Source organism: Anolis sagrei, chromosome 6, assembly GCF_037176765.1.
Source record: "Anolis sagrei isolate rAnoSag1 chromosome 6, rAnoSag1.mat, whole genome shotgun sequence".
Lineage (NCBI taxonomy): Eukaryota > Metazoa > Chordata > Lepidosauria > Squamata > Dactyloidae > Anolis > Anolis sagrei.
In genome coordinates, this window is record NC_090026.1 from 109,684,064 (window position 1) to 109,710,299 (window position 26,236).

Below are 26,236 nucleotides of genomic sequence, written 5' to 3' on the forward strand. Positions count from 1 at the left end.
AGTTTTGCATATATCCCATTATAATAAAGAAGTAATTTTTGATTCAAGGCAAATCTAAGGCAACCCTATCACGGGATTTTCTGTGGCTGAGAGTAGGTGACTAGCCCAAGGTCCAAAGAGTTTCTATGGCTGAGGAGAAAATTGAGTCCTGGTCTCCAGAGTTGAAGTCCAATGCTCAAGCCACTATACCAGTGGTTTTCAACCTGTGAGTCCCCAGATGTTTGGCCTTCAACTCACAGAAATCCTAACAGCTGGTAAACTGGCTGGAATTTCTGGGAGTTGTCGTCCAAAACACCAGGGGACCCACAGGTTGAGAACCACTACACTATACCATGCTGGCCCTAGGTAGCCTCAGTTTGACCATGAATGCAGAAAGCAGAGCTTGCAAGAAAAAAATACTTCAGAATAATTTACTGAAGGCATTGGCTTTACACCTGGTATAATATTTTTGTTCTTATGCTGTAAGCTTCTTTGGGCACATTCAGGTGGAAAAGTTGCTTGTAATGTAAAGTAGTAGCAGTAAATAATACCAGCAGATAATAATCTCCAGACTCAATTATCTGTATGCTGTGTTCACACACAAACGCCATGAAATGAGGCAGTATTGTTGGTAACTCTCCTATTCTTCAATTTGCCAGATATCTGGATTTTATTATTATGGGATTCTTAAAATGCTGTGGGTTCCTATAATAACTACAGATAGATAAAGAAATCTACACTGGAAAGGAATATAAATACACTTTGCTGAAATCTGGTGCCATAGGGAAAAATTATTTGAGTGGATTCTTCTGTTCTTACAAGTCAGGAAGGGTTTAATGGATGTTTAAGTGGAATCTGTAACTTGAATCCAATAGTTTGTGTTCCGATTTCTAAAGCAGCAGAAAACAAGCTCACCCCATCATCTACATGGTATCCCTATTGTATCACCTTTCCATCTCCTCTAAGCTTAATCTCCCCAGTTCTCTACAATGGCATGGTTTCCAGAATGTTGTTCATTTTGGGTATATGTACTATGACACAATGTCATCACTCTTCATAGACTTCCCTGAAGGTTATCAAATCCAAATCTTGCCTCCTGCTCACACCTTCTAAACACTGCTGAATATGTGAAGTTAACATCGTTATTTGCATTCTTTTAATTCCCTTCTGCTTCTCAATTCAGTTCCCATGATATCATTGCTAAAGCCCATTGGGTTCTGTCAGGGTTCCTGAGGAATACATGGAAATGTCTTAGTGTTTGAATCTGCATCTGCAAAGACAGCCATTGTGGAAGGAGTGTTGACACAATTAGTAAAAATAGACATTGGGACAGGAGAATTAAATTGGAGGAGTTGCTTTGCCCATGGGCTTCGCTTGAGCCGATAAGAAAATAGAACAAGGCTAATATTAACTCAGGGAAAGGTGGGGTGGGGTGATTTGTAGAGGTCAAAGGAAAACGCAGGGATGGATGAAATTCTTAATCTCCATCTTCAACATGCATTACAGAATGCTTCTTGTAACCGGTGCCGAAAGCTGCTTCTACCGCAGCTAGTTCCAATTTATAATCAAGAAATGATTTTTTTTTTTACACAGATAAGTGTAGCTTAGTTATAGTTCTTCACAGGCCTGATTGCTTTGAGTTCCTTTTCCAATGACACCAATTATTACAACTAGCATTTCAGCAGAGGATGGAGGACAGAAGTGCTCTTTTGCTTTATGCATGCCAATGCTTAACAATAGGAACTTCCATTTTAAAGAGTACCAAATGAGAAGCATTATGCTAGTTTCTTGGATAGTGTATATGTATGCATTTTAGACATATAGCTGCCTTCCATTCACCTGTTGACTTGTGGGTATGTCATGAATTTCATAGAATTTTCTGAAGCAAAGAATGCTCTGGTGGTTTGTCATTGCCTTCTTCTAGAGCAGGCCTGGGCAAACTTGGACCCTCCAGGTGTTTTGGACTTCAACTCCCACAATTCCTAACAGTCTCAAGCCCTTTCCTCCCCCCCCCCCCCCCCTCAGCCGATTAAGCTGGAATGTTAGGAACTGTGGGAGAGAGCAGTGCTCAACTTTGCTTCCTTTGTCAAGTCTGTTGTTACATCTCATCCCATTTCTTAGAGCAGTTAGATGTTCCAGTGGACAGACCACGTCATGTTTGCTGCCTAAAGCAGAGCAGTGAATGATGCTTCTCCCAAAGTCATAATCTGAAAGCTGAGCCAAAATATTTTGGCATTTATGGCACAAACCTACAGCTGTCTCTCTCTCTGTGTCTCTCTGATAATGAAAATGCTATTGTGTTACATTAATAGCTAACAATTTTCACGTACTGTTTAAGATGGCTAATTGTCAGGGATAGAGAAACATGATTATGTTTCAGAATAGTGTTAGGCCCAATTTAAAAGTAGCCATTTCAAATTGGACCTATCCTTAATTGTGGCCATGGTTGGTGAATCTAAAGGGATTCTGAAAAGCTAAATATGCATCCTTGCTGTGGCTGAAGCCAGCTTCACAAGGAGCCATATAGGAACAATCAACTACATGGACTCTATAATTTTCAGTAACTCTAACTTAGTTTTTGCTGGGCATTAGTGCAGCCATTAATGCAGCAGAAACATTTACCTTTACCATAATGCAGCCATAATATTTCTCAATGTCCTAAGATGGCCAATAGTCACATGGTTATTAAAGAAGATAATATATAGTAGAAGAGGTTCCTTTGGAATGAGAAAACCATGAAAGGTAAGGAGAAAGAAAAAGAGTATCTAATGAGAGAAGCAAAAAAGGGACGGTGAATAGAAAAGAGTTATGGCTTGATTCTTATCTCAAAAACTAAGATGTTGCAATAATCATTTTTCTTTCTTGTATAGGAATCCACTGATTTAAAATTGATTAAGTTCCTTTACTTCTTTATTGGACTAAGTCCTGTGTTACACTTTTGGCTTTTTTAAAAACTATTTTCATAAAGTACCTGTAGAGAGAGATTACTAGAGAAGATTTCTGTGTAGTTTTCCAGCTTGTACCATCAACCAGGGCTTGATTCTTATCTCAAAAACTTGGATGTTGCAATAATTATTTTTCTTTCTTTTCAAATTTTGTGTTTCTATACCTATAGTTGTGTAACGGAGGATCGGTAACCGATCTTGTGAAAGGGTTTTTGAAACGAGGGGAAAGAATGAGTGAACTTATCATTGCTTACATTCTACATGAAGCACTTATGGTGAGTAAAAAAACCCTGAAATACCATAATTGAAATATTCTCGTGGATATGGAAATCACAGATAATAGCAAATCCTATTGAAATGAAAGACCCGTGGCCCAAGAATACATAGAATCAATTTGGAGGACTTAGACAATGTCTAGAGAGGATATATTCTGTTGGACAGGAATAAATGAATCAACACATATGGAGATCATACTTAATACTGATTATGTAACAAGGCTACATGGGTGCTGCTTTGATTAGGGCCATTTCTTATTTGTTTAGAAGAGGGAAAGATGTCATTGTATACAGTGCTTTCTTTCCCCATAATTTGGGGAAAGGCCTAGCTTGGCCTTTGCAGGTAGTTTTGGCCAACCCCACCCTGATAAATACACTCGACTATAATACAAATATTTCTGGCTTCTGCTGATTTGGAGAACATTTGAGAGGGAAATTAATTATGGATTTGAATTTTATTTTTTATTTATAAATTGCCACAATACCCATAATTTACATACTAATTATTATTTCCAAGATGTCAAATGCTGAATCTTATACCCTTGAATTATATTGAAAATAATCTTAATGATACTGTTATTCAATTGTACTGACATTTCAACAGTTTTTAAATTTTTGTATGTTAATGGGTTTTACACTTTCTTTTCAGGGACTTCAGCATTTGCATGAAAACAAAACCATTCACCGTGATATCAAGGGAAATAACATCCTGTTAACCACTGAAGGAGGTGTTAAGCTTGTGGATTTTGGTAAATTACTATGCTTTTATAACCTAAGTGTCATTGCTCAATTAGGCTGTATACCAGCCTTGTGTTTAACAACTTGCTTGTAGCTATGGGAAAACAGGAATTCCATTCAGGTGAGATAGTGGGCAGACAGAAGAGAGGGATCTCTCTCTCTTCTGTCCATCTATCCTATTCATTCTCCCCCTGTTAGTCCCTTGGTTTCCATGCTGGCTTGTTATTCCTTGAATTACTTGCTGGTTAGAAGGAATTTTAAAATTACAAACATACTTAAAAGCTAGAACAGGCATGGGCAAACATTTTTGCGAGTCCGGCCAGAAGGACCAAGCCAGGAGGAAGGATGACCAGGTACACTGGGCGGGGCAGGCCCAGGTGGGAGAGGGCCCAGGAGAGGGTGGGGCCAGGAGGGGACAGAGCAGTTTCAGGGTCATCCTCAGGTTGTCCTCCCGGGGCTGTCCTTATGCCGAGAGGACAAGACATGCAGCGACTACCCTAATCCTCCTTCCTATCCTCCTTCTCGGATCCTCGGGCTGTCCTCTTGGCATTATGGCAGGAGGAAGGTGAGACAGGCGGTGGCTGAGAGTACTCCAGAGGGCTCTCAGCCACCTCGTGCCTTCTTCCAGCCGTCCTCCCGGCATAAGGACACGGTGGCCCACAGCATATTTGTACTGAGAAGGTGGTGAGACATGCAGTGGCTGAGAGTGCTCCAGAAGGCTCTCAGCTGCTGCGTGCCTTTCTCTGCTGTCTTTTTGGCATAAGGACGTGGCAAGCCATTGTGTCCTTATGCCAAGAGGACAGGAAAAATGAGGAGGGCCTGAGGTAGGTGCCCAGGTGACACATGACACATTCGGCCCCTGGGCCTTCGTTTAGCCATGCCTGAGATTCAATATGGTGTTGTGAAGGTAGGGTTCTAGGTTCCTAGTTCCCAATTGAATATGCTTTTGAAGTATGGTGGAGTCTCCTTCTCTGGAGGTTATTGAATAGATATTGCCTGGACATTAAGAATGCATTGATTGTATATTCCTGCATGGCAGGTTCTTGAGTCCCTTCCAACTCTAATTCTATGAACCGCAAATTACCTTGAATGGCATTGTGCCAATGGAACCTCTCTTGGCTTGACCAATCTCTCAGGATTTTTGTAAGAATAAATTAGTGTGTGTATCATATACACTGCCTTTATGCACACTGTGGGAAAAGAAATGTATAATTCAGATAAATAAATCAAATAAATTATATTGACTTGGATGATGGAGATTTTTTGCATGGCATTTGGGTAAGAAGATTATGTGCATAGTATGTTTGGATAGATGATATTACCCAGGAGAAGAAAGTTTGGCTCTCAGCTTTAATATAGTCATGTCCACTTTCTCATAAGATAGTAGAAAATAACAAGTGCACTGTACATGGGCTTTCCCCCTCTAAAAACAATTTTGATATCTTGAATTTCAATGTGTGTGTACACGTATGATATATTCCACTTGATGTAAATGCAAAACTTTGTCTGGATCCTCCCACAAAGCAGGAATTATACAAGTCTTTGCCAACCACTGCCATTTCACCTTCCAGAGCATGTATTAGGTAGTTCAAACTCACTATAAATTCAGTAGGATCTTGTTTTGTGCCATCATTTGCTCATTTTTATATTTTAAAATGTATTTACATGTCTAATATGTGTGTATGTGTTTATTATAATAATTTAAAATCATATATACATTCTAAATGTACTTACTAAATTTGGAAGTCATATGTAAATTGTTTTGAATTCTTGTGAAAGTCTATTATGGTTAGGGAAGCATCAAAATCTCTTCTTGCTTTTCAATATATTGTGCTTACTCATGCACCCTTGACATTAATAAGGCCGGTCATATCTCTCAGTTCTAATTAGGTCACCTATATGATAGAGGCCCATTCATAACAAAAAGAGGAGCCTTCATTCATTTGTAAAATAAATCATCAATAAATCAGGGGGCTGACTGATGGGATGAGACACATGTTGAGCATGAATATGAGTGTATTTTTTTAAAAAAAATACTTCAAAGGACGAAAAGCTTAAAATAATAAAATTAAACTGAGTTGGTATGTGGATTAATTGAACATTAGGTTCAAATAATTTCCTTTTGGATTCCTGCTATGTGCATAGTGTTCTTAATTAGTATGGTATTGTGGCTTGATGTGGGATTGTAGATTAAAGAGCTTTGGTGGGGATGTAAATCAAGGTTGCTGTTGCTGACCCCATGAGTTAGTTCAATATGGACGTTTATAACTAATGAATTTAGATTAAAAGACAGAAAAGGATCTTAGGATATATCCAGAAGAGCCAAAACTATCATGAAATGTTTTGAATGATGAAATAACTCCCTGAAACCATCTCACCCAATTTAGCACTCTCTAGATCTGTTGAACTACAACTCCCATCATCTCCAGCCATTGTGCCCATGGTAGAGGGAACATATTCTAAAGTGATACTATATATAGATCGGTGCCATTGTTGTGTGTGCACTCAGGTTGCCTATATACTTATAACAGACTCATGAATTTCACAGGGTTTTCTTGAGCAAGGAATAATCAGATGGATTTGCCAGTTACCTCTGAAGTTTTGCTTGGTATTCATTGGAGGTCTCCTATCCAAGTACTAATCGGGGCTGAACCTTCCAAGATCATACATGATTTGGGAGTTGTTTGAAAAATGAATGAGTTTTTATCCATATTGAGGGTGGGGGTGGGGGTTGTTATTGTGTTACCTTGACTTTTGTGTTGTTTTTCTTTTTGTATTATTATTGCAGTATTATGACTGCTAGTGAATTGCATTACTCTAATTTTGCAATTACTGTTAGTGGAATTGTAAATTCGACAGACGAGACTGTTTTATTGTTTTAATGCTTGTTGATGTATTGTTTTAATTGTGATTTATATTTAATTGTTGTTTTACTATAGTAATTGTTTGTATTGGCATCATATCGGTGCCCAACGTAAGGCATTGAATCTTGCCATTATTTATGTGTAAACCACTTTGAGTCCGTTCCCATCCCCCCGCCCCCAGGGGTGAGAAAGGCGGTATATAAATACTGTAAATAAATAAATAAATAAATTGAATTGCAGAAAGAATTCTAGTGGAGAGTTAGAGTGCTGTAGTATAGGAGGCCTCAAACCTTCATGGTCCCTCACACTTTCAGGGAACCTGACTATAGTTTAAACAAACATGAAAAAAGGAAAAAAAAAGTACAATATGTGAAATGAAGAACAATTTTAACCAACATAAACTTAACAGTATTTCAGAGGGAAGTGTGAGCCTGCTTTTGATGGATGAGATAGTCAAGTTAATTAAGACTGTTGTTGTTGTGTACCTTCAAGTTGTTTCAGACTGAGGGTGACCCAAAGTCTAAAATTTAGGGCAGGGGTTGGGTAAACAACCTTGAAGGGCCACATCTGGACCACAGGACTTAGTCTGTAGACCCCTGGTGTAGTAACTTACAGTCTGCGACTGTGGACTTATTCCAAACTCGGTAGCCTGCCTGAATCTATGGTGATTTCCACATCACAATGAGACTGCTCAGTAGGGGAGGATATCTTGCTGTAACATCTAAGCTAGTAATTTTACCTACTTCTGCTTCTCTCTTTCTGCATGTGAAGCTAACTGTCACAATTATAGATTTAGATGAAGGAATCATGAAGTGACAGCAGTAGTTCCTCTGTATTTCATCCAGTGCCAGGCTGGAGATGTGGTATGTTTGCACATCTGTTTCAGTATGGCATGTGCCATTTGAAGAGAAATTGCCTTATTATCTCAGCTTTAACCACAATCTTCAACCATACGTTTCATAATCTGACTCATTTATTAAAGAGGCCATTTTACTCAAGCATGTCATAAATTTAAAAGGAGGAACAGCATCTGCTAAATAAAGCAGATGTGTTATGGTCCTGTATACCCACTTCTATTATGGCACAACCTCCCTATAACCATTTGCTTGTCATGTCACCAGAAGTAGTTCTAGGACCTTCAGGTTTATGTCAGGTTTCTTGCTCACCTGCAAAAGTTCTCTGCATATGCATATGTATGTGTAGAGGATTCCTCATAAATGTCAAACTGGCAGGGTACGGCAGGGCTAGGGCTAATAGGAATTGAAGAGTTCACGAGGACATCTGACAAAAACTACAGCAAAGAAGATACACCTCTTTTTCATTGTTTGGTATGTCCATCTCCTTGGGGAATCATGCAGGCTGACCAGATCTTGTTGGATTGCAGTTCCCAGCATCCCTAGCCAGCAAAGTGAGGAATGTTGAGAGTTGCAATCCAATTACATCTGGAAGTCAGCATCATTCCCACCCCTACCCTTGTTTAACCCAAGTGTGTCCGCATATCCATTTGATGAAGTAGCAATGAAAACATTGACATGCTTTTTGCACCTACTGAGAAATGGATACATAGGCAATGGTAAAATTGTTCTCATTATTTTGTTGTTGTTGTTGCTGCTGCTGCTGCTGCTGCTGCTGCTGCTGCTGTTGTTGTGTGCCTTTAAGTTGTTTCTGACTTTTGGTGACCCTAAGATAATACTGTCATAGTTGTGTGACTTGCCTTGTGGGTTTTTATGGCTGAACCCTGTTCTCCAGAATTGTAGCCCAACACTCAAACTGCTATGCCACATTGGCTCTTCATCCTTATTCTAGACAATGTTAATTAAATCACTAGTTTAGTAAATGGGTACTCAGTAAATTGATTCTTATATTCCCTTGTAGTGAAGAAATGTGCAAAACTGTATGGGTGAGTGTGTTTATTGGTTTACATACTGTATACATGTGGCCATGCCTAGGAAAACACAATCTGTGCTGACTTCAGAATGACAGTACTATATAACACTGTTTTTGGACTAGGATATGTGTAGTAACAGCAGTAACAGTGGTATCAGAACCTAATTTTGCTAGAGCTGGGAGTCAAAAATCTTTGGTGATCTAACCCACAGATCTGCCAGTAGATCCCAGCCTATCTTCTGTCCACCCCAAGCTAATGGATGAGCTTGAATCAACAGGACATAAAGGGACAGCTTTGCTTGTAGCGTCAGGCTGCCTGACTAAACCAGAGGCTAAAACTCTTCAGTGAGTCATTTCTGAGAAACAGAAGGAAGATAATTGGCTTTTTATTTAGAATATTTGACATTGGCATGACACATATACTGGAACACATTGAACCAACTGAACTGAACTGGAAAGATTTACTTAAGCAGCTTGTGGAAATTCAAGCTGAACTAGATGATATGACAGGAGAACGATGTGAGTTGGGATACCACTTAATTCACATTTAGAAGTGGAGGTTGGGAAGGTAAAGCTCTTTTTTTCTTCCCTCCAGCTAACTTCATTCCAACTAGATTTTTCTCTTGTGAGTCTCCAAACCTAAAGGAAACCCCTATCCCAATGTGGAAAAGCAGTTAACAAGGAGAGATGAGATTTCAAATTCTTGCTCTTTTCTACCCTTTCACTTTAAACTGAACTCCCACATCCTGCTTTATGTATGTATTTGCATTCACTAGACAAGACAACAGTACTTAGTAAGGTAGAAGCATTTAGAAAAGAGGAATACCACATTACAGATTACTAGAATCAGTCATAGCCCTGAGATTGTAAGACCTTAACTGAGTCATTGACATCAGAGATACCATGAGTTAGATCTCTATATCATCTTCTTTTTCACTGTGTAAATTTCCTCAGACGTTCTTGAAATGTGAGTTTCAGTATAACTCATTCCATTTCTTTAAATCTGAACATCAAATGTGTGTATTATGCATATTTGTATATCATACAATGTATTCTAATTTGCATTGTAATTTGGTGAATTAGGCATACTAATTCTTGCTTCTCCCCTTCATTATGTTTCAAAGTTCATAGCATTTTTACTTACAGCTGATCTGAGAATAATGTTTAATGTACTGAAAGCAGAACAAGGGAACCTAGATTCAATTCTGTGCTTGGTCATGGAATTTACTATGTGACTTTTCTGCAAACCAATCTTATAAGATTGCTGGGAAGATTGAAAGGGAGAAAAAAACATACAAAGTCAAAATATACATTCGTAGTGCAGTATAAAAAAGAGCAATAACAAGAATATTCATATTTTGTTATATATAGACATTACCAAGGTTATCTCAACAGAGAATCACTATTTTTGTCTTCATTTTTTTACCTTTCACCCAGCACCACACCAGAGTCCAGCAATCCAATAAAAGAATGCTTATTAAAGAAAGCATATAAAAAAGAGGAAAAGGGCAAATCCAAAAGAGACAGACAGGGTATAAAATGCAATACACAAAAGAAGCCAGACTTCAGTAGCAATAGTCCAAAAATGCCAGGTTAAACACTAAAATCAAGGAATCTAAAATCACAGAATAAATCCAAACATATATCCATGAACATGAAAACAGGAACCTCTCCAAGGCAAACGTACATAGGCATAAACAGGAACCTGAAATAGGAATCTTGACATCAGGAACCATGAACTTGGCATCATGAAGAGGCGACCATTCCCCATTAGCAATGTTGTCTCCTCTGAAAGGCTTGAAACCAAACCACTTAATTTAAGCTCTCCCAGGCACCCATGACATCATGTCTAACACATCTGGACTTGAAGGTCTTATCTCGAATCCTCTAGTTTATCTGCTCTTCACGCTCTGTGTTCTCAGGTCTAATCTGTTGTTGTTCATTCGTTCAGTCGTCTCCGACTCTTCGTGACCTCGTGGACCAGCCCACGCCAGAGCTCCCTGTCGGCCGTCACCACCCCCAGCTCTTTCAAGGTCAGTCCAGTCGCTTCAAGGATGCCATCCATCCATCTTGCCCTAGGTCGGCCCCTCTTCCCTTTGCCTTCCACTTTCCCCAGCATAATTGTTTTCTCTAGGCTTTGCTGTCTCCTCATGATGTGGCCAAAGTACTTCAACTTTGTCTCTAGTATCCTTCCTTCCAGTGAGCAGCCGGGCTTTATTTCCTGGAGGATGGACTGGTTGGATCTTCTCGCAGTCCAAGGCACTCTCAGCACTTTCCTCCAGCACCACAGCTCAAAAGCATCGATCTTCCTTCGCTCAGCCTTCCCTATGGTCCAGCTCTCACATCCGTATGTTACTACAGGGAATACCATGGCTTGGACTAGGCGGATCTTTGTTGCCAGTCTGATGTCTCTACTCTTTACTATTTTATCGAGACTGGACATTGCTCTCCTCCCAAGAAGTAAGCGTCTTCTGATTTCCTGGCCACAGTCTGCATCTGCAGTAATCTTTGCACCTAGAAATACAAAGTCTGTCACGGCCTCCACATTTTCTCCCTCTATTTTCCAGTTGTCAATCATTCTTGTTGCCATAATCTTGGTCTAATCTACACTCCCTTGAAAACTCCTCAACTTCCCAAGGCATTTTCTCAAGGGAACTGGCACTTTCAGTTTCCCCTGTTGCCTGGGAACAAGGTGAAGAATTCAAAACAGCAGCCTCTACTGCCTGCAGTTCCCCGCATTTTGGAACTCATCATCCCCCTCATCCTTTAAACATTCAGAAAAATCCTCTGATGCTTGCCAGACTACAACATTATGAGAGTAAATATATAGACCTTGTGGAGATTATTTGCAAAAGATCAATTAAACCTTGCAAATTGTTGCAAGGTGCTATGCTATTAGTGGAACTAGATATTTATATGCAGTCTTTTTTATCTAATCTGGGAAGAGCCCCTCAAAATTGGAGAAATTGTACCCTCATCTCTCATTTAGAGACAACCCCTGAAAACCCAAGACCAAAGTGATGTTTACAAGAATAACCACTTTGAGTCACCCTCAACAGCCTATTCGAATCAGAGTTCTAGTTGCCCTGCATGAACTGCAAACTTTGTATGAATCATTCCATAAAGCGTAATCCTTACTTAAAGCAATTTCACTTGAAACTGTTCAGAAATAAGTTTTCCTGTGCCTTTAGCTTGATGAGTCAGAGAAAGGCTTAGTGTTTTCTTTTAGTCATGCCAACATGTATCAGTAAATAAAACTCTCTGCTTCATTGATTTCAATCAAGAGCTTTTGTGCTGCTGCTCCTCCAGAAACTAGATAATATGATAGTCATATATTCCATTCTATAGAGGAGCACAGCTGGGACTTTGAATAGTTTGCTATTTAAGAACACACAGTTCTGAATGTAAAAGATTGTGTTGTGTAGCTCCATCAGTAAAGATGAGCTCGTGGTGCCTGTTATTCTTTTATAGGGAGCTGTCTCAGTTTGACCTTGTAAAGGACCAAGGGAGGTCCATGGTGACCTTCCTTACTGGGGATGTTCCACAGATTGGACACTGTTGGAAGCAAGGATGTGTTTAGATGGTGACTATAGATCCCTTGAGAGTTGTCCTGTCAGGTTAAAAAAGTGGGGGGGGGGGAGTTTGCAGCTTTTGACATTTTGCAGGAGTCTTGCTCCCCAAATCTCAGTGAATGTTGAGCCCTGACTACACTCAGTTGAAATGGGGTCATAACCTAACCCCACTAGGCCACAGGGCCGTAGCCAGAAAAAAATTTCGGGAGGGGTTAAAATTTTCGGGGGGGGGGGGGTTGAAAATTTCGCGGGGGGTGTTGAAACCTGCCTCCTAGCTCACGCTGAAGCAAAGAGCATAGCAGGGGGCAGAGCAGCCTTCAATAGCCTGCAGCTCCGCCCCTGTCAACCACCTCCACCAAGTCTGGCCTCCTTAATGAGAGCATTCAACACACACCCTCCCCAACTTGGTTGCTTCAGTACATCAGCTATTGCTGCAAGTAATGATAGTGTGAATAAATTGTCAATATTTGCTTGAGATAGTGCTTGCCGTTCTGGAGGGACTCTTAATTTTTTGCATCTCATAGACTTAGCATGGGGATTTGGTTAACCAGTTAAAATTCATGAGTAAACCAGTTTTTTTAAAAAAAATCTGAAACATTTCGGGGGGGTTGAACTCCTAACACCCCCCCCCCCTCGCTACAGGCCTGCTAGGCCAGACCCATTTGATGTATGGACAAAGCTTGGATAACAACTCCCAGTGGCCCTATAGACTACAGAATTATTTTCCAAATCCTTTACATAAATAAAAAAATCTGTGGAATTTTCCCTAGGCATTAAGTAGATTTAATGCAGATGAGCAATGCTTTCATACTCTGTGGTTGCATTGTGGTTTAAATCCATATGGATGTGCACTCTATATTTACATCTCCTCTAAAAATAGTTTTAAATACACACCACTTTACATATACACACACAAGTCCCGGAAAAGCCATTGTGCAAAATCTTGTGAGTCAGCTGGGTTTATGCTTGACCGGTTGATGGAAGTGAAAGGCAATATTGCCAAGTGTGGCATTGCTGACATCATGGTCCTCTCATAAGAGGCAAGAGCCCAAGGAAATGTTCACCTAGTGATGCACACTGAAATGTCAGACTGCCGCCAAGAGCAAAAGGCTAATACAAATACTAATAATGTTTTAAAATCTTCCTTAAGAAAGCAGTGTCTCATGATTAAAATTTAAGGCAAGTATTATTTTTTAATCCAAACATGCTGTCATAAATTTTAGCACTTCAGATTAAAGGAATGGAACACTATTTCAGTTCAGTTTCTCCTATGAATTAATGTCAGTTTTATGTTTGCCCTTTTCTCTGTGAAGCCATTTATGTTAATCAGATCTGACAGTGTAGCATAATAAGAGTTCACTCACTGCCCTTTTCTTTTGGCATGATGGTCCAAGTGTGTGTCCCTTTGCCAAGACGAAGTGAATTACATTTATACCAGGGCATAAGATATATTGTAGGAGAAAAAGATACAAGGTCCTTCTCTCCAAATCATAAATATGAGTACCCATAGCTTTTGCAGTTGGTTTTGCAAACCTTAGTCAAGTGTGGGTGAACAGTGCATAACCTATACTGAGTGAGAAATAAGAATTTTGAATAGTTCTGCCATCTTCTCTTCTTAATTTCTGTAGTGGTACCCCTATTGTAGAATTACCCTGCTTCCATGGTTATGTTGGCTACATTTGGACAAAACTAAAAGCCACAGTTCTGGGGATCCTGGCTTATCAGTCATCAACAAACACAGTTCCCTCCATTTGGTTCCTCCCAACAACAGGAACAACTCCAAAAATTTATCAGGAAGAAAGAACTTAAGCTTAAATCAAATTTATTGCCACAGCTTGAGCCAGCCTGAATTGATGTGCTCTAGCTGAGACTGACAATTGGATTTAAACCTTCATGTTATATCTGAACCCTAGTTCTGACTTGTCACTCAAAGAAGGCAGTAATCATAGACCAACTTCAAACTCTGGCTTGTTAGCAGAGTGACAAGCAAGGACTCTAGTCTCAGATGTAATGTTAAGCTGTTGAAGTTGTTTCTGCCGGAACAATGAATCGGGATTCTCAATATGCTGTGTTTTCACCTTTTTGCCAGTGTTCCACAATCATTTAAAAACTGTTTTCTCCTGTACATCTTTTAAAAAATTGCTGCTGCTTAGATTGGTTGCTTTTGGTCTAGCTTTGTGATGTTTTTTATTGCTTTGTTGCTACTCTTGCTTTTTGGTATAATTATTTGCTTTTACAGCTCTTATTTTATTTATTTATTTATTTTCAATTTATTGCATTTATATGCTGCCTTTCTCACCCTTAAGGGGAGTCAAAGCGGTTTCCAACATAATAGAGGCAAAATGCAATCCCTTACATACATGTAAAAACTAAAACATAATTTCTAGACAATAACACATACTATAAATTAAGAACCTTAACCATATTACACGTATCAGTGTAAAACAAAATATACATTAAAACTGCATCATTAAAACGTATCAATTAAAACTGTTATTTAAAATCACACAATCCAGGAGCATAAGTCAGGAGCTATTCCAATTGTCATCTGTAATTGTTCATTATTGCACTGAGATATCAATTGTTGCACTATCACTGTGCAAACACTTGGTCCCATAACCAGGATTTAACTTTCTTCCTGAAGGACAGGAGGGAGGGGGCTTATCTAATTTCCATGGGGAGGGAGTTCCATAGCTGAGGGGCCAACACCGAGAAGGCCCTGTGTCTTGTCCCCATCAGTTGCATCTGTAAAGGGGGTTATTGTTTTACTATTGTCTTTGGGCTCGGTCTCTTGTAAGCCGCACCGAGTCCTTCGGGAGATGGTAGCGGGGTACAAATAAAGCTTTATTATTATTATTTACTAAGGGGGTGGGATTGAAAGCAGGGCCTCCCCAGACAATCTCTTAGGGGCCTGCTTGATTGACATAGTTTATGTAATGATGACTCCTTCAGATATTTCTATCTATTGGAAGAAATTGGAATACAGATTATAAATTGGTAGGCAAGTAGACTATGTGACAGAAAAATTGATGTGAATATATGGCCATGACTATAACTGTTTTGTTTCTTTCTGCTTTTTACTGTTAATTGTGTACTTTAGCTCCATTTAGCTCCTATTGTGTCAAAGCAAATTAAAATTTAGCACACATATATTCTTCAATATCTTAAGTTACTCAACCATGTTTTACTTTCTTCATTTTAGAGGATAAGGGACATACGTGCAGACTGTTGGGCTTTTGGGTTCCTGTCCCTTGTGATACCAAATAAAAGACTAAGCTTCTTGGTAAATGGAAGCAGATCCTTAATTTTATGGATGGTGTAGAGCAAGCATGGGCAAACTTCGGCCCTCCATATATAACAGCCTAACATCCAGTAGGCTGTTAGGAATCATGGGAGATGAAGTCCAAAACACCTGGAGGATCGAAGTTTACCCATGTTTGGGGAAGATAATGTCTCTGGATTTAAATAGCTTTGAAAAGAGATCAAGCAAATTTATGAAAAATAAAGCCATTGCAGACCATTGCTCATACTTCAGGAAATAATATTGGTTGCCATGCTGACTGAAAGGATTTTGAGAGGTCAAACACAAAAAGTCACATTTCCCGCTTTTAGTTGAATAGACTGATTGCTTTAATATGTATTGGTCTTCTGTGTTCTTTTAAGCTGATGTTTTCTATTTTTAACAGATTTATGTGTTTTTCACTGAAACTATATGTTGTGTTCGACTCTGTTGTTGTTCCCCACCTACATCTATGGGGAGATGTGGTTAAGACATAATTATGTATTATTACTATCAGGGAATGCTAGCTGCTGGAGGAATACCTGTTGACTTCTCCCAAAATTATTTAGATGAACAGTATGAGAGGCAAGTTGTTAGATGCCATGGTTGTCTGGTCTGATACAGTAGTTCTTTCATGTCAGTGGTTGAAAACAATCTAATGCAGAGGTGAGAAACACAAGGACATCCAGATGTTGGAATGCAGCATCCTCACAGCTGGGTATGCTAACTAGAAGAATTATTGGTAGTTGTCTGCAACAACAGGCTAAAACAACATGACTGTAGTTAACCAGTGTCAAGTTGACTTCAACTTATAGTGATCTCATAAATGAGAGCCCTCTGTCATTTCCTCAGATTCAGTGCTGTAACTTCCTTGATTGAGTCTATCCACCTGGAATATGGTCTTCCTCTTCTACTGCCCTCAACCTTACCAAGCTTTTTTTTCCCCTAGTGAATTATGTCTTCTCATGTTATGGCCAAAGTTCAACAGTCTCAGTTCATTCATCTTAGTTTCTAGAGAGAGTTCTGTCTTAATTTGTTCTAGCACCCACTGATTTATCTTTTTCACAATCCACAGTCCTCTTCTCCAGCCCTACATTTCAAATGACTCGATTTCTTCCTATCAGCTTTCTTCATTGGCCAGCTTTCACAACTATACATAGAAATGAGAAATATGGTGACATGTGCAATCCTATCATTAATATTAAAAGATATATCTTTACTCATTTCACAGATGAAAGCGTGTACACAAGTGTCTAAGCAACATCCATGTAGTCAACATGGCAAAAATAGTTAAAGAGGAAAAATGGATAAGTTGGGAGAGACTGTGATAGGTTGTTTTTAATCTCCTCTTATGGAATTATATAAGTGGAAACTAGTTTTGCACTTTTAACTCAGTTTGCACCTGTGGATGTAAACTGAGGGAAAAGAGGGAAAGTTAGAGAAGGAAAGAGAAACTGGGACATTTCAAAACCTGCTGACAAAATGAGATGGCGCGTGATTTAGCAAGATTGTAACTGGTAAATTAGAAGAGTTGGAAGAGCTGCCAAATTGTAATATAGATTTTGGTAACAACAAATGTTTTTGTGTAAGCCTTTCTATGATGTGTTTGCTTAAGTTGGGACATGGTCCCAGACCAATGTGAAGCAACCTACTATGGCAGCAGCTCATGTTCAATATACATTTAAATGTTTCTGATGCTCTTTTCTCCTTATTAACTTCAAATGTGATATTGGGGGGGGGGGTGAATATAAAATGAAAATAAACATAGAAGGCTATATTTGTAATGTTGTTAAAGCATCTTTTTGTTTTTTAAAAAAGTATGGCTTATGTGTTTTCTTTTCTATATAAAAAAAGAGTGCTCTATGCGTTAAAAAACTCAGTGTGGTTTCCTGCTGCTAAGAAAAGCATACAGAAAGGCTATAATCACCCATCCAAAAAATATGCAGTCAGATTGCTTGTAAAACCCTCATTTAGAACTAAGTCCATGCCCCTTTCAGTGACTGGTGGTGATGGAGGAAATTCAGAAAAGCAAGCTGTGTTGGTGGAATATTGCTGACGGGCTGGCTGGCTGGCTGTTAGAGAACTGCAAAATGCTGCTAAGCTTTTGAAGGAAAAGGCCATGTTGGAACATAATTAAGAGAATAAGAAGTGGCAAGAGCCTCCAAATGGAAATCTTTAAACATAAACATCATACTGGTGTCAATCTGCCTGTTCCCTTTAGGTGTATCGGCTCAACTGACCAGCAGTCGTCTCCGACGGAATACGTCAGTAGGGACTCCCTTTTGGATGGCTCCTGAGGTTAGGATTTTTTAATTAATTGCTAGTTTGAGATATGTCTATTTGTGCTTCTGTGCTTTTCTTTTTAATCCATCACTTCCTAGTCCTTCTGTCTCCTCCCCCAAATTTCTACAATGCCCCCTCCTTCATTCTCCTGTGACATTTTTAAATTCCTTTGATGAAATGCTTTATGTTTTGATCAATGCTAAGGCTATTAAAACAAAATATAGCCAAGGTGTCATTATTCACTCAAGTACAATGAAGCAACTATCTTATATTGCAGTCAGTTGTTTCTCTACACAGAAAATGTCAGTTGTAATAGGCTTTGTGACATAAATTCCTTTTTAAAAATCAAATGTTTATAGCTTTTCATAGAAACCTGCTTCTCTCTCTTTCTCTCTCTCTCTCTCTCTCTCTCTCTCTGTTTGTCTCTCTCTCTCTTTTTGCTGTCCTGTATCAGCTAATCTTAATTGGGATCCCAAAATAGGGGCAGTGTTGGTGGATTTCAGGCCTCTAAGGGGAAACCACCACACAACCAGAGCACTGAAGCCAAGAATATTCTCCTCTGTATCTTCAAATAGAGGAGGGAGATATTAATTGAAATAGTTACAGGTTGAGTATACCTTATCTGGAAATTAAAAATGCTCCAAAATCCAAAGTTCTCCATATGGATGGCTGAAATAGTGACACCTTTGCTTTTAGATGGTTCAGTGTGCACACTCTTTGTTTCATGCACAAATGATTAAAATATTGCTTATCAAATGACCATCAGGTGTCTATGAAACATAAATTAATTTCATTGTTAGACTTGGGTTTCCTCTGCAAGAATGCCTCATAACTTCTGGTGCCAGCCATTTCGGATATAGGATACCCAAACCAGATTTGTATTGAGGCAATACCTGGTTTTGTATCAAGGTCTTGATTAAGTCCTCAAGTAAGAGCTATACCTACTATTTTGTAGAGTTAGGCAACCACCTTTCATAACAAAAGATGGTCTTGTTCTCCAAAATGACAGTGGATTTGTGACTCGTGTGCTGTAACCAACAATAAAAAGGAAAGCTTTACTTACAGTCTGTGCAGAAAGGGATGCTTCACAATCATTCACAAAGCAAGCACACCATTGACAAACTTTAAAAAATCTAATAGCATATTCTAGTCTGATGGGTTCTTTGCCATCTACCTTGGCATTCGGTGATTGAGTACAGTTTGCTCACAACCTAAAAGAGAAGTTAACATAGTGACATATAGTTGTATACTCACTACTAAAACACCCTCAGCTAGACACTAATTCTAAATGACTTTGGCTTGGTGTCTAAATGTTCTTAGCCTTTAAAACATCAATGGGAAGTGGCAAAAAGGTTTTGGGGGTGGAAAACCCTTGCACCTCCTAAGCTAGCAAGCTGTTTCCAAATGCAGTGCAGAATTCATGGCCATTGTCAGTGTTGAAAAAAGATTTAATTGCCAACCCCGTCAGCTTTTGTAGATGGAATGAGAGGGGTGCCATCTTGTTCTTCACTTCTGGAAGCCAAACACCTCAGGCTGGCTCTGCCCGGAGTGCATTAATCCCGGCTGGAAAGATGTTATTTTGAATTCCTTTTAGATGTGTAGGCAGATGCTTAGTTACCATGGCAATAGCACTGGGAACATGGAAAAGAACATCCCTCTCCCCACTCTGTATTATTGCAGCCAAACATCACAAGCTGAGATATTTGGGGTTCAATGCTGTTGTTTTGTTTTTTGTTTTGTTTTGTTTTAATTTTTGTAGAGGTTAGAAAACTTACTTTTAAGATTGTAGTTCTCATAATCCACTCCCCCAAGCCAATGTGGCCATTGTCCAAATTGACTGAAGGGTTCCAATAGCACTGTTAAAAAAATAATCTTTCCAAATTTGCTTTGCTTTGTTTTATTTTGTAGTGTGGCTGTTATCATCAGGTAACTTGGAAGACACAAGTGCAGTTTAAATATATCGTACTTATATTTTCAGAGTAATTTCACTTTACACAGCATGAGGTTCAAAAGTCTAAAACTAAGTCTATCCTGATTGTTGTGCCATAAAATTTTATTTTTATACAACTTTATATCTTGACAGGTTATTGCATGTGAGCAACAGTTGGATAGTTCTTACGATGCCAGATGTGATGCATGGTCACTGGGTATCACTGCTATTGAATTAGGTGATGGAGACCCACCTTTGGCTGATTTGCATCCCATGAGAGCTTTGTTCAAAATACCAAGGTACGGTTGTGAAAAATGTTATTTAATACTGTCACTGCTGTGGAAATTGTTGTTTAATACTGTAATGGACAACACTGCCCACTTTCCCCTTCCACCCACTTTCCCCTTTAACTTTAATTAAGGTGAAAAACACATTAAAATTGACTCCTTGAATTCTTCATTAAAGAAGGCAGCTTGTATTTTCTATCAAAGAGATATTGAATTTTAGGACTTCGTCTGTGCCATTACATTGTAAATGTGATGTTGTGGTTCGAGTGGAAGGCTCTATGGTCCAGGGAAACCAGGGTTTGGATGTCCATCAGTCTTGGAAACTCACTGGGAGACTTTGCGCAAGTCACACGCTCTCAGTGGCAAACTTCATGTGAATTAGTCAAGCTAGGAAAAGCCTGTAGTTGGCCCATCCTAATTTGGGGTCAACTTGAAGGCACATGGCCATGGAAACTGTCTGAAGAACTGTATAAGAATATGTTGGACTTTTAAAGGGAAAACCAAGAGTTGTTAAAATATGAGTAATGCAGCACTTGAAGAAAATAATGAGCATGAATTATTGTAGTTTGATTGCAGTTTGAGTTTTGAGTTTCTGTTCAAGTTACTGAGCATACTAATTCAGTAAAATGCTCAAGCGTTTTGAAAAAGGCAGTGGAGTAGTGGTCCAGCAAAGATAATGAGCATTTGAGTTAAGCCATTGGTTCACAACCTTTGGTCCTCCAGGTGTTTTGGACTTCAACTCTCAGAAATCCCAGCCAGTTTACTAACTGTTAGGAATTGTGGGAGCCGAAGTCCAAAACACCTGGAGGACCAAAGATTGGGAACCACTGAATTAAGTGCATAGACCAGGCATGGGAAACTTCGGCCCTCCACAGACCACCTACTACAATGCAATCTGAGACCTGTCATATGTACAGTAGAGGACCTTCTCGTAGCGGCCAGCTTCCAGTCAAAGGACATTTAGCATAATGCCAAGTTCTTTTTTAAAAAAAATGTTTTTAAATGCAGTTTAATTGTATCCTCAGCTCACTTCTGAAATGGTAAATAAATACCCACCTCATTGCTCGAGGCAATGGGGTGGGTATTTATTTATTCTATCTATTGGCTGTTAGGAATTGTGGAAGTTGAAGTCCAAAATACCTGGAGGGCTGAAGTTTGCCCATGCCTAGCATAGACTGTTCTGGGAGCTAGAACTTGGAAGGTGTAGGGTTATGACTCCCTCCACTTGGACAACCACATTGACATCATGAACATTTTTGTACAAGGAAACCTTATTCATTCAGATATCCTATCAATAACAATCCCACATCACAAATAAGTATGCAAAAAAAAAAAGCCCAACTCTTGGTCTTACTTTTGACTTGTTTGTTTGGATTTTACATTTTGGGGTTTTCTTTGCCAAAAAAAAATAGGTGTTTTGAGCATAAAATTACATTTTAGAAAAAAACACACCCTATTTTCTGCATAGAAAAATAGTGAAAACATGATTTCTACACAGAAAAACTCAGATGGACTCTCTCATATAGAATTGTGAAGATTCTCTACGTGCAGAAATATTTTCATTGGAAAGCTCTTCTTTCACCTTCATCTTCTGTGATTTTATGATTCTACCTGTTGGTTGAATATTTTCAAGTATACAAAGAAAGAATTGAGAGAATATATCAAGTTATAACCATTCTTGCTTGGAAATGCATGCATACCTTTTTGTAATTTATATAATTCTGAACACACAGTGACTGAAGCTAGGTTTCTGCATATTTTATAGTTGTCTCTGTTTTAGTCAATCACAATTGTAAAATGTTTGCATTGTATGTATAAATCTGAATTTCCCAAAATGCACCATAACCCTTGCAAATGTATGTATTTTAAGGCACATATCAATCTAAGGAAGTACAGCACAGGCTCCTTTTCTTAAGTATTCCAAGGAAATCCTTTTGCATCCCTGCTCCTAGCGCAATATCAAATTAAAGATCTTATACTCTGCTATGATGAATTTGAAGTGTACTCATAACCTGAAAGCATCACCTATCCTTCACCTTTTTCACTCCTGGCCCTAGTTTCTTTGTTTACTGTTACAATTTTTTTTTACTGTTTTAGATTGTAAATGACTTTGAGTTGACAAGTGGGGTAACCCTATTACACAGCCCAACCAAAAAGTATTTTCTTGCTGTCTTGATTTTTAGGCCTGTTTGATGCACTGATTCAGAAAATTGCATTGGATAGATCACATCAGTTCTAGTTTCTTAGATATGGTTGTCATGATTTTCTATGGGCGAGCAGATTGCAACTGGTTGGTGCCATATGTTCTGTATCTCAAAAACTAGAGTGGATAGGAGAAAACTGGTGCCATTTTTGGAATCTTCAGGTCAAATATACCCAGAAACAGGGCTAACATTTGAGGCACCAGAATGTGTTTTGTTTTTAAAGAAGGGGACAAAAGCTGGTGATTGATGTAGGGCAGCCGTGGTGGCAAAACATTTGGGACTTTGTTTCTCAGAATTTGTTATTTGTGAAGTGCCATGAATAAATTAATTATAATGTTATGTCTTATCTTTCCCTGAATGCTTAACAAGCTTCATTTTTCTTAGATTTTGAGCAGCTCCTTCTTAATCAAAGCAGTTGGCTTACGTAGGTTAGATTAGGATCCTGGAGGAATTGGAATTAAATATAATTTTTCTCCTTCAATTCTTAAAAATATTAGCAAACTCAAAGAATTGTTCAAGTCTGCAGCTTGTGGAAAGGAGTTTGTCAGCGATGCAATAATCATGACAAAGAAGTCATTAGTCACAGCATCTATTTCAGAATGCAAGGAAATTATAGCATTTTTTGATTTATTGAGCAGTGATTGTTAAGCTCTCCTTTTTTAAAGCCTTGTAACATTAAGACAATCAGTAGTGCATTATGCTTTTCTAAACAGTGATCCTTTTAAATAGAGAAAACCGTTTTTTTAGGAACTCTTTCCAAAGTCATTACTCAGCTTCACTTTTCTCACTCCCTTTATTGTTGTGAAGAATACATTCAAGCCTATTGTAATTCTTTGTATTGACCTCTTTTCTTTTGCAGAAATCCACCTCCGACATTAAGGCAGCCAGAACTATGGTCATCTGAATTCAATGACTTTATCAGCAAGTGAGTGACAAATTGACAGTTAAGACATTAAAAAATAAATCCATGGTAAAAGTGCATCATCCACTTAAAAGTAATGTGGTGTATTTATTTGAGTAGCATTGAAATGATTCAGGCGGCTTAAGTGAGCAGGAATATTACTTTCTCTAAGCTTTGAAAGCTGTGTTACTTTCCTTGCACTCCCCTCTACTGTTCTAGAGCAGAGGTGGCCAATTGCCCGGATTTGCACAGCCCACTGGGGGTACTTTGAGAGCTGCCCCCCTCTTATCTCTTTATATTTTTAGCCATTTAAAATGGATCCCAAGCACCCCAAAGCAGTGCTACTTGAAGCTGTGGTCCTTAGACTGTCTCTGAGTCATTGGCTGCCATTGGCATGTAGTTGAACCTAATGGGCACAAATATGGGATGCACACTGGAATAATTTCCAGCATTCCATCTCAACTTGAGCGTTGAAATTGTTCTTGTTTTGTTGTTGTGTGCCTTCAAGTTATTTCTGCCTTAATAGTGGCCTTAAGGCATATGTTTTCAGAAGGTTTGCCCTTGTCTACCTCTGAGGCTGTGGGGGTGTGCCTTGCCCAAGGTCACCCATTGGTTTTCATAGTCAAGTGGTAATTTTAACCCTGGCTTCCAAGGGTCTTCACCAAATGGCCGGTGGTAGAAGGTGGCAGTGCTCCACTTCACAGTGGGGTGCGGGGAATCCGGCATCCCACGCCTTGCATTTCCTGGATCCATGGGAGGGTGATCACATGGGGGGAAGCATGAGCGAGTGTAGAACATGTGGCTTCCCTCCATGTTGCCGCAGCAGTGCACCAGTTCCGCCCTCCTTTACCCACGATGTCGTCTGATAGGAGCCAGTCAGCTCCATGGGTAATTGGGGCTAGATCAGCACATGACACCAATTTTAGCTCCGTATGATGAAGTCATTATTCCAGGATTCAAGCACTACACCATACAATTTGATCCCTAGCCATAGAAACCCACTTGGTGATCTTTAACAATCACATTCTCCCAGCCTCAGAGGAAAGCAGTGGCAAGCCTCTTCTGAAGAAATCTTGCCATGAAAACTGTGTGATAAGTAGAAGGAAGAGGAGAAGGACTATTCCTGTATCCTCTTCCTACCTAATAATGTCACTGGAGTATAGATGAAATATAGCATGGTAAAGGTAAAATCAAAGTACAGGAACTGTTTTCTTATGCTTGTCCACATGTTTTCTTTTCTGACTCTTGTTGTTGCCCCTTGTTGCTTCCCCTCTTGCATTATATTTCCTAAAAGTTGTTCCTTTTTTTGCCAGTCCAGGTGTTTAACAAAAGATTATGAGAAACGCCCAACTGTGTCTGACCTGCTGCAGCATGATTTTGTGAAACAGGTGGAAGGTAAGGAGACTATCCTGCAGATGCAACTGATGGAATTCATTGAAGTTCACCAACAAATGGGAGTCACAGAAAAAGCAAGGTACTTCTATTGTAGAATGCAATTTAAGGCCATTTAAGTAGCCAACATCTCTGTAAATTGGCTTTGCCACACATAGTTGCCTCCAAATTAACTGGATTACAAACTCCATCATTTCCAGCTAGCAAGGCAAATCTGTTGCTTTATATGTTTGGGATGCAGTTGCTATCACAGTCTTTTTTAGAACAAGTACTTGGAGAGAAGATTAAGCCAAAGAAAATGACACTCACTAAAAGGCTACTTAATGCAGCCTCACTAATATTAGTAAACAACTTAATGAGTGCACGCATGCTTAGAATATCCTTTTCTAGATGCTTTAGAATACTTTCTCAGGATGTTTTTCCATGCTCGATTTGAGTCTATATTCACTTCCAAATGCAAATGGCCCATTTACTAAAGATATTTTTTCTGTATTCTTGAGTCTTTTCCTTCCATTTTACTATGACTCTCATGCACGTAAGAAGATAATAAATGTTAATGATTGGTAGTGGGAGAGTGCATATGTTTCCTTTTAGAGAAATTGGTTCAAATAAATTGATTTTAGATTACATCAAATCAGAACTCCCACGACAAACCCAAAATGACTAAACTGAGACTGTTATACTTTGGACATGCTATCTATCAGAAAACATGATTCACTGGAGAAAACAGTCATGCTAGGAAAAGATGAAAGTGGGGAAAAGAGGAAGGCTATATTATATATCAATGGACTGACCCACTTCATAGAGGCTGGAGCTGCAAGAAAAGAAACTGGAGCACAGAAGCACTAAGTAGAATGGTTGCTGCCAGCATTGACCACTTGCTTTATTGCTGATTGATAGCCCTCAGCTCCCTGCACAGGTGTTCCTAGGGTGAGGTCTGATTGCTCTGCATCCTTGCAACAATGCTAGCTGATCTTCTACTTTCTTCTTTCGCCCACTGGCGTTCCTGAAATGTAGGAACCAGCAGTATGTTTTCCTCACCCTCTTCTTCCTTCTCAACACTTGGCCCCAAATCCCCAACTCCTACATCTTCACATTCCTGTTCTACCTCCTCCGCCTCAGCAGAGGGGTACACGACAGTTTGCAAGAATGGACCTAGGCTAATTGGATCTAAATGAGCACACTTTAATATGCTAGATATAAGATGAAGTGGGCATGGTATCACACTAAAAACAACTTGGTTTACTAAGAAATTTGCAAGAATGTGACATAGCTGAGGTTTTTGCCATTCTTGTTTCAAAGGTATTTAGAGTTGTATTTTGTATATCAGGAATCACTCCATCTGTAGCCTTTCTATAAAATTGCCTAAAGTACTTTGGCTTTGTATCAAGCCTTTGAAATAACTTTGTTCACATACTGCATGTGAAATTCAGTCATTTATGCATATTGATATATTTCTATACTGTTTCCAGATTTCTTTTAAAATATTTTTAAAGGGGATTGAGAGGTTTATTTTTGATCCTTTCAGTTGTTAATGCGACCGTTTCTCTATATCAAATGAGCTGCATAGAGAAACCTCATTAAAATCAACTGCCTTTCTTCTTATTGATATTTATGGCAACTTAATTGCTTTTGCACTTCCTTTTTGACAATCTTCCAGTGAGATCTAAGTGTTTAGTTCGTTGTTTTTATTGCCTGT

At 39.0% G+C, this 26,236-nt stretch overlaps 1 protein-coding gene across 4 annotated transcripts in view; it reads left to right on the forward strand.

Annotated features, from left to right (window-relative positions):
- Positions 1 to 26,236, forward strand: part of MYO3A (myosin IIIA) — a 139,791-nt gene that overhangs the window by 40,117 nt on the left and 73,438 nt on the right. For 3 of the 4 annotated variants that reach the window (XM_060782425.2, XM_060782427.2, XM_060782428.2), the window contains exons 4-9: positions 3,095 to 3,199; positions 3,849 to 3,948; positions 17,762 to 17,838; positions 19,907 to 20,052; positions 23,104 to 23,169; positions 24,464 to 24,619. In XM_060782425.2, the coding sequence (XP_060638408.2) occupies positions 3,095 to 3,199; positions 3,849 to 3,948; positions 17,762 to 17,838; positions 19,907 to 20,052; positions 23,104 to 23,169; positions 24,464 to 24,619 (650 nt within the window). Of the gene's footprint in view, positions 1 to 3,094; positions 3,200 to 3,848; positions 3,949 to 17,761; positions 17,839 to 19,906; positions 20,053 to 23,103; positions 23,170 to 24,458; positions 24,620 to 26,236 lie in introns of those variants that run through there. The other variant, XM_067470339.1, reaches the window with a different exon arrangement.